General features: G+C 36.7%; 1 protein-coding gene across 2 annotated transcripts in view; it reads left to right on the top strand.

The window, feature by feature from the left end:
* LIN7A (lin-7 homolog A, crumbs cell polarity complex component) overlaps positions 1 to 11,169 on the top strand; it is a 151,482-nt gene that overhangs the window by 124,545 nt on the left and 15,768 nt on the right. For both annotated transcript variants that reach the window (XR_005202614.1, XM_017543477.2), the window contains one exon: positions 9,198 to 9,416. Coding sequence is in view for 1 of the 2 variants with exons in the window: in XM_017543477.2 (XP_017398966.1) it covers positions 9,198 to 9,416 (219 nt within the window). In the remaining variant the exon portion in view is untranslated. The remainder of the gene's footprint in view (positions 1 to 9,197; positions 9,417 to 11,169) is intronic.

The following is an 11,169-nucleotide window of genomic DNA, read 5'->3' as shown; positions in this document are numbered from 1 at the left end:
AAAAAAAAAAGAAGTCACACTAAATTTTAGTGACTAAGATGTATTTGTATTTTGTAAATGGAACTGTAATGGGGTGAGTATTGGGGAGGTAGTTCTTGGTGGATATGTAGCAGATGGTGGTGATCACCACTTCCACAACCCTCCCCTATACCAATGCAGACCTGGAGGCAAATATTGAGAATTAGCAATCACAACACTCTGCTTAGGAACGTTTCCATTCCTAAGACTTTGCTCATCGGGGGTGTAGTGTCACAGAGTGTCATGGTTTGGGAAAACATGGGGCTGCACAGCCTGCATCTCAAGAGACAAACCAGTGTGAGTCACAGTTGAGAAGTGTTATCTGTTATTTCTACTTCCTGGGTGAAACCCACCACTCAAGAATTAGCAGACTGATTTTAAAATATCATTTTTTAGGAATGTTTTCCCAGGTAGCTTTGTTCTGTTTTCAGACCTTCAAAGCTCACGTTTGTATGCTTGATGATGGTTGTGTGTGTAGAGTGTGTGTATGTGTGTTTAATCTCATTCCAACAACCATCAGGATTTTCCCCCCTTTTGGTCCAGATGTCAAGGATAGAGCAATAACTATAAAGCACACCAGGATGTAGCAGCTGCATTTGTTTCCAGTTTTAGTCTCCAGATCTGAAAGGTGGGCTGAGATCAACCAAATGTTAGGTTTGTGAATATCTGATTTCTAGAAGGCACTGATCTTTTTCTGAAGCTTTTTTGCTCGTTTTCAGTTTTCTGCCCCCCGGCTTACTGATAGTGCTCTGCATTCTCCACTTTCATGCTTCAAAAATTCTTATATTTATAACTGCTCTCACAGGATAAGAACATGTATAATTATATATATTTTTTCCCCATTAACCTCCTTGCTCTTCTGTGGTTTTTGTTATTTGATGATTTTCCCCTCTCCAGGTCCCTCACATTATGCATGCTCCTATCAGGTGAATCTCCTGCAGGTTCCTTCTTCATTTAACAAAGCATAACACCTTTGAGGGACTGAGAGGAACAGTTTTCATGAATAACTAATGATCATTTGTAATTAGAGTATCAATTGTATGAATGCAAATGATGCCACTAAGTTACTTGAGGATGATAAGCAGCAGTGGATTTCCCTAAATAGTTTTAAACATTCTTCCAGCAAGCCCCACACACTATCAATTTACTTGATAAAATTTTGATTCCCAAATAGTATAAAGAAAACTTCTGCCTACACCAAAGGCAAAATCATATTGTTGCTATTGTTGTCTGTAAACATCTGAAGCCCTAAGCAACACTATCACCAAGAAAATAGTTCAACAAAGAACTAACATTTGTTAGACCCTTTGTAAATTCCAGGCACTGTTCCAAATGCTTTGTGTATGTTAAATTTGATGCTCATAATAATCCTATAAACCAAGTACACTATGATGCCCAATTTATAGACAAAAGAAGTGAAGCTTTGAAATATGAAGCAGCTTGTCTGTGTTCACAGAGCTGGTAAGAGAAGCAGCTCAGATTCAAACCCAGGCAGTACTGGTTCCTTAGCCTATGAGACTTCATATTTTATATTGATGTTATATTCATTGACTAAGAATTTATTGGGTTCATAATAAATGCTGGACACAGAGATAAATAAATTAGACTCATCCTGCCCTTGGACAGTCTGGTGGCAACAGAATGATGGTGAACTGATAAATTATAGTGCACTTGTGACAGATAGTAGCATAACGCAAGAACAAAGTACTATGGAAGAGCATTAGCATATTTTTCCAAGAGATAAATGTGATACTTTTAATACATTTTCCACTTTTCTTAATCAAAAAAGACTATATTTAGAACAGGAAAATTAACATATTTGAAAAAAGGGAAAGATAAAACATCATAAAATTCTTCTCTGAATAATATATACTGTATTTTTTCTTTACTGTACATACATATTTAGGATGATTTAATTTATAAATGAGGCACAATAAGAGATAAACAACAATAATAGAACAGTTATAACAACGTACTGCAATCAAAGTTATATGAATGTGACATCTCCTCTCTCTCAAAATATCCCAATTGTGCTATCCTCACCTATTTTGGGGCCTTGATTGGCCATGGGTAACTGAAACTGTGGATAAGGATGTATTACTGTATATCCCGTAGCCTATTCAAAGATATTTCTTTCTTAATTAAATACCCAATCAACATCGCTTTTCTTTAATAATCAAAAAGGCCAACTATAGAGCTACAACAAGGAAAAATCATAAGATTTCCCTCATCTAACCAACATTTGTTTCTGTAGTAAAGTTGTACAGAAACCCTTAAGATGGGATTTACTATTTTGGTTAGTTGTATTTGGGTTTAGAGTAGTGTGTCCAGACACAGATCTGCATGTCAGAGACTGGCTGGCTGGATCTGAGTCTTGTATTCACATATTCCTAGGTTGGATTGCTACAGATCTTAATACAGCCTAGGTCTCTATATTTAAAAAGTTCCTCAGTTGACTTCTATGTACATAAAGGTTTAGGAGCAACTGGCCTAAAGATCTCCATGAATAAGGAAAACTGCCTATGTGATACTTACTTTTTCTTTATTATTTTGTTTAAGATTAAGGATTGATAGGTAAGAGCCTAGATTCTGGAAACAGATAAAGCTCATTGCAGTTTGATCGTTTCCACTTACTAACTGGGGACCTAGGACAAATTTCTTTATCTTTTCATTGCCTTTTTAACAGCTATGACAAAAGGATTAGATATAATGCACAGAAAACAGCCTTTTACTTAATAAATGGTCAATAAAAACTACAGTATACATATACACACATGCATGTTTACACACATATGTATGAACATGCACACTCTTAAAATAAAATGATAGTAAAAGACCTTCATGGAACAAAAGTAAAACTATCATAAGAAAAAATAGTCATTGTTATCTTTGTGGAAATGGAGTAGGTTTTTGCTCGGTTATGCTGGGCCTTTTCAAAGTTGAGACTCATAACCCCCTATTCCTAGTAATAGTGAGCCCTTCAGGTAGCCCCATGCTGCTCCTTCACCCCAACTCATACTCTTGAGCTAGGAGATGACAGATCTTTTCCTTGCTACTGGTTCCTGTTGTTTTGCATCAAACAAAAATGACACTCCATGCATTTCACTTCTGGATTACTTAAGCTAGAAAATTAGCATGGGGTTGTTGAAAGAGCAGTCATCAAAAAAACTGAGATCTAATTCAGACCTACAAACAACAGATTTATAAAATGGAGTAAGTCATAGCCAGTCTTGGTGTCTGTTTCCTTATGTATTAAGATATAAGGACATAAATTAGATCATTTCTAAGGGTCTTTTTAGGTATAATCTTCTGTTTTTCTAAGCTATCTAATTCACTAAGGTATAATTACCTAGTACCCTTGATACCCTTTACTCCCTGATAACCTCATTTGGCCTTTATTCTAAAGGAATGACTGATGTCATTTAGGAGTCTATGCATAAACCTGGTTGTAGATATGCCTTGAATAACCACAAGGTCTAGCCAACTCTTGTCCTACAGTGTTTAAGTAACTTATGCATCAGCAAACTGGATCAGGAATGATGTCTATGTAATTCCAACAGAGAAAAAACTGCCTAAAAACTTGGCCATTTGATGACTGATGGTGCACAGATAGCATAATTGCTTCCCAAGGCAGGCATTGCCTCCATCTGAGATGTAGCCAGGGTCAAAATTTAACTCTCTATGGAAGCGAGAGAGAGAGAGAGCACATGTCATCAGCAAATTAATATATGCAGTGCAATTCAGATTCTCCCTTATAAAGGATGATCCTTAGCCAGGAAATTGAGCATACCAGAAATACGCTGCCATTTTGTCTCACAGTGTGTACAAATAGAAAAACTATTGAAAGATCAGAATGCAGCCATGTTTAAAACTTTGTTGAGTCTGGGTGCAGTGGCTCATGCTTGTAAACCCAGCACTTTGCAAGGCCAAGGCAGGAGGATCACTTGAGCCCAGGAGTTTGAGATCAGCCTGGCCAATGAGACAAAACCCTGTCTTTACTAAAAATACAAATAGTAGATGGGCATGGTGGCAGGCACCTGTAGTCCCAGCTACTCAGGAGGCTGAGGTCCAAGAATCACATTAACCAGGAGGTAGAGGTTGCAGTGAGCCAAGACTGTGCCATTGCACTCCAGGAAAACCTTCGTTCATTTACCAGCCACTGATTTGCTAAATTTCAGACAAATTAACTAACTTGAAAGCTTCCTAGAGCTTACTACCATATGAGATTGCTGATGAAACAATATTTCTCTGCAAATCAACATTATAGGAGATCCAGTTCCTATGGCTTTCTATCAGTTTAGTATTTTATTAGCTTGTATTTATGGTAATACAACTATTGTATATAATAACTAATGTATATAATAGTGTCTGTGTGTATATAAATACGTGTGTGTATATATATATATATATATTTTTTTTTTTTTTGAGACAGTCTCACTCTGGTGCCCAGGCTAGAGTGCAATGACACAAACATGGCTCACTCTAGCCTTGACCTCCTGGGTTCAAGCCATTCTCTTGGTACAGTGTCCCAAGTAGTTGGGACCACAGGCACATGCCACTCTGCCCAGCTATTTTTTTAAAAAACATTCTTTGTAGAGATGGAGTCTTGCCATGTTGCTCAGGCTGGTCTCAAACTCCGGGGCTCAAGCAATCCTCCTGCCCCGGCCTCCCAAATTGCGGGGATTACAGGCATGAGACACTGTGGCTGGCCTCATATTAATTTTATGTGTATTGTTAAAAGATTTATCAGCTAAAGATACTAAAGATAGAAGCATTTTCAAGATGGGAATGTCCAGTCTTCCTAGTGCATTTTAATTCCTTTTATGTATGCTCATGGCTACCCTAGGCACAATTGTGGGGTAGGTAACGTTTCTCTTTAGGGGTTTTTCTGTTTTAGGCTATACTTCTCTTTGTTCGAAATATTTCCTGGGAACCTACTATGCCCTCAGGCTTTTCTCTTCACTCCTCGCCTTCTTAATAAAATTCAATTTTACCGGACGTCCATTGCAAGGCCTTGTTAATTTATGCTAATACAATAGGTACGACAAAACTCTTAAAGCAAGGGAATAAAACTTAAAATATAGAATTGTAGGCTTTAAATAAAGGAGGGGGTTTCACTTTAAAATAAGAAGTCTTTTTAGAAATCCTAAAGTCACATAAGAACCACAATTCTCAGCCTATGTAGAAAGATGGTGCTACAAGTTTTCAGTGATTGCTCAAACTTACACTAGTTCTTTAAAAAGACAACTCCGAATCAGGAGTGCTTGTATATACAGCTTTGATAAAAATAGCTTAACTGCTAACAAATAATCTATCACATTTCAAAATATGTCTTAAATATTTAGCTAGGTATGATGCATACCTTCATTAAGAGTAAGAATTAGGCTAAATCAAAAGCAAGAACAGATGCTGACCCTTCAGGGCTCAAGGAATACCTATGAAGTGCTCACACATCAACATTTATACCCTAACTGAGAAGGTCTTTTGGCTTCTTTTTATTCACAGAACAAGACTTTTGTGGCAAGATGGTCTGATTTCTTGTTCTTACCTTAAAAGGGAAGGTAGAAAGAAGAGAAAACTGCCTTATTCTTATTACAAAGTTACACTGAAGGACTGAAAGCATTCCAGAGATAAATAATAGGCTAAGGAGACAAGTGTATGTACTCAAAAGTATTTACAAAGTAGGCAAAACCAGTGGGAAAAAAAGGCTGCAAAAACAATCCTACAGACAAGATTTAAGACATTCTTCTGAAAATAATTAAAAAGCAAAGTTGAGGAGTGTTTGAAATAATAAATTTTACAAGCATGCTTATATTTCTTAATCTCTTTCTAAAACTTCTTCTTAGCTGCCTAATTATATAATTTGCAGGATTTTAGCAAAGCATTTCAGTAGTACAAATGAGGAACTGTGACACTGCCCAGATCACTCATAGTGGCTCTGTGTCTTGGTGGGAAAGACAGTAGAGTCAAACCAAGAGACCTGTTGATTCTGTTGAGCCCTAAAGAGAATCTGAGCCATTGTCTAAACTGAAGATAAGGCATGAAGGCAAAATTTCTGGAATTGGAAACTGTGGAGCCTACTTTCGAGACATTGTTAACTGTGTGGGAGAGGGCAGACCAGGGATTGGAAAAGGATAATCTTGGTGGTTTTGCAGGGTCTGGTATGTGGTGCACCAGCCAGACATATTTTTCTCAACTTTTCACCACCGCAGTGAGAGCCTAATTGCCCACAGTTAGTACCACAGCCCTCCTGTGGCAACTGAATTGTAGACACAGAGCCAAAACAGACATAATGGGCCTCTAAAGGTCTGGCCTAGAATCTCCAAGCCTATTAAATAAAAGCAAATAGAGGAAACGCCACAAAGAAGTCTACTTATCATCTGGCCTAGAAAATGGGTGAACCATAATTTTTATTATTTTTAATATTACTATTATTATTTTGTGACGGAGTTTTGCTCTTGTTGCCCAAGCTGGAGTGCAATGGCATGATCTCGGTTCACCGCAACCTCTGCCTCCCGGATTCAAGCTATTCTCCTGCCTCAACCTCCTGAGTAGTTGGGATTACAGGCATGGGCCACCATGCCCAGCTAATTTTGTATTTGTAGTAGAGACAGGGTTTCTCCATGTTGGTCAGGCTGGTCTTGAACTCCCGACCTCAGGTGATCCACCTACCTCAGCCTCCCAAAGTGCTGGGATTACAGGTGTGACCCACTGCACCTGGCTATTATTAAAACATACAAACATGTAAGTTTTAATATTAAAAAAAATTAGAGAAGGGTATATAGACAACCAAATGACCAGGTTTTCCTTTCGAAGGAAAATGCTATGCATTAACAAATCATCGTGGGACCAGTTGTAAAGAAATTACAAACATACTGAAAACAGGGTTTATATTGTACAATGCCATCAAAGTTTACCTTTCTTTCATGTTTTCTAAGAATAAATTTATTAAGAATAAATGCTTAATAAACACCTTAGTTGAGTAACTACACCAATAATCAAATGATCCCTTAAGTCTCCAAATCTGCAGTCAAAATTGTGAATCTAAAGATATAACTCAAGTGTGCTTAGGATTTCACCTCCTTTATTTTTCTGTAACTCAATTTAATATCCATTTTGAGTTTTCCTTCTGCTTGGATTGTAAAAATGTAGTGTCAAGCAATTGAGGGTGGCCTTCTCTGCCTCTTCAGTGTGACTCTTAGGTGTTCTTACAGTCTTTAAACTTATCTCAGCCTCCATCTATCATACTGCACAGTGATTTTTTTCTCTATACTTTACCCAAGAATCAAAGCAAAAAAGGCCTTGGCCATTCAGTCCTGTAAATGAAGGGCTCTGTCATCTGCCCTAGTGATCAGTTCAGAGGGGCAGGAGCCAGGGTCTCTTTATTTAGGATCCTATAGAGTCTAATTACAGCTTTCTTCTTTTTTGCTTCTCCCTCATCCCAATCTGGAAAATCTTCAGAGGACAGAAAAAGCAGCTTTATGTTTACCTAGAGGAAACAGTTTCTCCAAGTATTGTCTACACACTGATGTTCAAAAGACTATTTTGAAACTCAAAAGCCAAGAATTGATTTATTTTTTGCTTTCTATCGTATATATCTTATAAGTATGTGCATATTTGATCATATCCTTAATAAATTTTTCCGAATATAAAATTATTCACTTATAATAAGGGCTTATTCAATGCATAACAATAATCCCCTCCAGAAAAGTTTCACCAGTTTTTGTTCAACTATTAGCAGTCTGAGTCCAATTTTCCTACATCCTTGTCTGTACACCAAATTTAAAAATACATATTTATCACTTTTAGTTAAAAATGAAATATTTTGTGTTGATCTATACTTCTGTAATTACTAGGGAGCCTGAACATCTTTTCTGTGGTTTATCAGCCATTTATATTTTTAATTTTTTATCCATGCATGTCAACTGCTCATTGTGCTGAGATCTTCATTGGTTAGAATCATGAAGGACAGGACAGGTGCAGTGGCTCACGCCTGTTCTCCCAGCACCTTGAGAGGCTGAGGCGGGTAGATCACTTGAGGTCAGAAGTTTGAGACCAACCTGGCCAACATGGTGAAACCCCATCTCTACGAAAAATACAAAATTACCAGGTGTGGTGTTGCATGCCTATAATCCCAGCTACTTGGGAGTCTGAGGCAGGAGAATTGCCTGAACCCAGGAGGTTGCAGTGAACCAAGATCATGCCATTGCACTCCAGCCTGGGCAACAAGAGCAAAATTCTGCGCCAAAGAAAAAAATAAAGAGAGAGAGAGAGAGAGAAGAAAAAGAAGGAAGAGGAGGAGGAGGAGGAGGAAGGGCAAATAAACCAAAAAAAAAACCCCTTTTGCACTAAGTGTATGACAGTCATGTACTGAAAGCATTTTTCTGGTTTATTTGCCCTTTTTACAGTGTTGGAGACACAGAAACTTAAGTTTTGCACATCTGATTTTGTGGTTATTTTTCCCTTGGTATTTTTACTTAAGAATTCCTTTTCTATTGAAAAATGATGAATGTTCACCTTTGTTTCATTTTAGTTGTTTTATGTTTTTATTTTGCATTTAAATTTTTAATTAATCTGTTATATTTAGTATAGTGTATGAGGTGGGGTCTCCATTATTTTGTATTATTTAGTTATTATTTAATTTAGTCAATAGTCCTTTTCTCCTTTGGTCTAAAGTCCACATTTATAATAAATAAAGCTTTCCATGTGATGACTCTCCTGGACTCTGTGCTATGTTCTACTATATATTTTATACCCACAGTAAGATAGCATTTTAATCAGTGTAGATTCTTAATAAATTTTAAATCTGATAGATAAATTTCTCCTTTGTTACTATGTTTTAATTTTTTTCACAATTTTGTTGACTAGTGAATTTTCTTCCAGATGAAATTTGGAAATTTTCATTCTTAATGTTAGCATTATAATGTAGGTTTTCATTGTTTTTCTCCCTCCTGACCTGAATCCCCATGCAGTCCATTCTGTGACCTAGTGCAGCCTAACCTGCTTATAGTTTAGCCACAATGTAACAAATACTAATGATGATGGTAAGATAACTCATTTACCATGCCTTCTTAGAATTTTAAACTTTGGGTTCTTAATATGATACTAATTTCAGATTTGTCTCTCGGGAAAAGGAACATTGAAGCTCTTCCCTTTAAGAAGTGTCGTTGTCTTTTCAGAGTGTGGAAGGAGAACACCATGAGAAAGCTGTGGAACTACTCAAGGCTGCTAAAGACAGCGTCAAGCTAGTGGTGCGATACACCCCAAAAGTTCTAGAAGAAATGGAGGCTCGCTTTGAGAAGCTACGAACAGCCAGGCGTCGGCAGCAGCAACAACTGCTAATTCAGCAGCAGCAACAGCAGCAGCAGCAACAAACACAACAAAATCACATGTCATAGGTAAGAAGTGATTTATTCTACACAAGGAGTCATGTAAATATATACATTTATATGTGTGTGTGTGTATATATATATAAGTTCTAAAATATATTTTCTTAGCTGAAACTAAATTATTAGATTTAAATAATCTAAACAAAATCAATCAAACAAAAGACAGTGATCTAAAAATATATAAACAAGATAGTTTATGTGCCATTCAGCTATATTCTCCACAAATGTAAGATAATTTGTAAAATGACATACTTTGGAAGGGGCAAGTACAGGCTATGGGATGCTTTTCTACAAATTAAGAAAACGCAGCCTCTGTACAAACCCAGTTCCTAAGGAAAGGAGTGTGAGCTGGATTCCAGACCTCACTCATCCTCTTGACCAGTTGCTTTTACACAGTGTATTAACTGCACAGCCTTATAGTGCTGACTGTGAGAAGATCTCCATTAGAATACTGAGATACAATTTATTGGAAAAATGCTCCCCTGAAAAGAATGAAGTTGAGACCTGCCACTGTTCATGCTCTAAGAGATTCTGAAGTTCTCTGTGGATGCTCCTTTAAAGTGTGTCTAACATACAAATGGCCAATAGCTATATGAAAAAATGCTCAGCGTCTCTAATCATCAGAGAAATGCAAATTAAAACCACAATGAAATACCACCTCATACCTTTTAAATTGGCTGTTACCAAAAAGATGAAAGATAACAAATGCTAGTGAGGATGTGGAGAAATGAGAACCCTTGTACACTGTTGGTGGAAACATAAATTGCCGCAGCCAATTTGACAGACAATATGGAGGTTCCTCCAAAAACTACAAATAGAATCACCATATTTTCCAGCAATTCTTCCTCTAGGGAGATAGTCAAAGGAATTGAAATCAGTATGTCAAGGGGATGTTTGCACTCTCATGTTCAGTACAGCATTATTACAATAGCCAAGATATGAAAACTGAAGTGCAATCAATGGATGAATTGATTTTTTAAATGTGATAAGTATGTGATAGATATCTATACACACACACACACACACACATACACACACACACACTAGAATGCCATTTAATATTTAGTATTTAAAAAGCAGAAAATTTTGTCATTTTTGTCAGCGTGGATGGACCTAGAGAACATCATGCCAAGTGAAATAAGCCAGGTATGGACAAACAAATACCACGTTATCTCACCTATGTGTGGAATCTGAAAAACTTGAACTCACAGAAGTAGAGAGTAGAATCTGGTTTCCAGAGGCTGGGAGGAGGGTAGACAAAGGAAAGGGAAAAGGTGTTAGTCAAAGGGTACAGAGTTTCAATTAGGTAGAAGGAAGTTTAAGATGATCTATTATACAACTTGGTGATTATAGTTAATAATACTGTATTGCATATTTCAAGATAGCTGAGGGAATGGATTGTAAATATTGTCACCACAAAGAAACAATAAGTATTTGTGGTAAAAATTTTTGTAATTAGCCTGATTTGATCATTCCACAATGTATACATGTATTGAAACGTCACATTATAATCCATAAATATATAAAATTATTTGTCAATTAAAAATAAAACTTCAAGAGCTAAAAAAAAAGCTTTAAAGTGGAAATAAAATATGTCTAAGATTCTCCTGCCTTTTACTAAATTCCGCTTTGTAACAAAGAATACTAAATCAGGTTTTGCTATATATTATCAAGAAAATTTAAGAAAAAATGTTAAGAGACTCCATCTTTGAAGTGCCTACTATGCCCTAAGCCCCCTATCACATTTTATCCCTAATACTCA

This window comes from Cebus imitator, unplaced genomic scaffold, assembly GCF_001604975.1.
Source record: "Cebus imitator isolate Cc_AM_T3 unplaced genomic scaffold, Cebus_imitator-1.0 Scaffold156, whole genome shotgun sequence".
NCBI lineage: Eukaryota > Metazoa > Chordata > Mammalia > Primates > Cebidae > Cebus > Cebus imitator.
The sequence above is the reverse complement of the archived record's forward strand: the minus strand, read 5'-3'. Positions and strand labels throughout refer to the sequence as shown.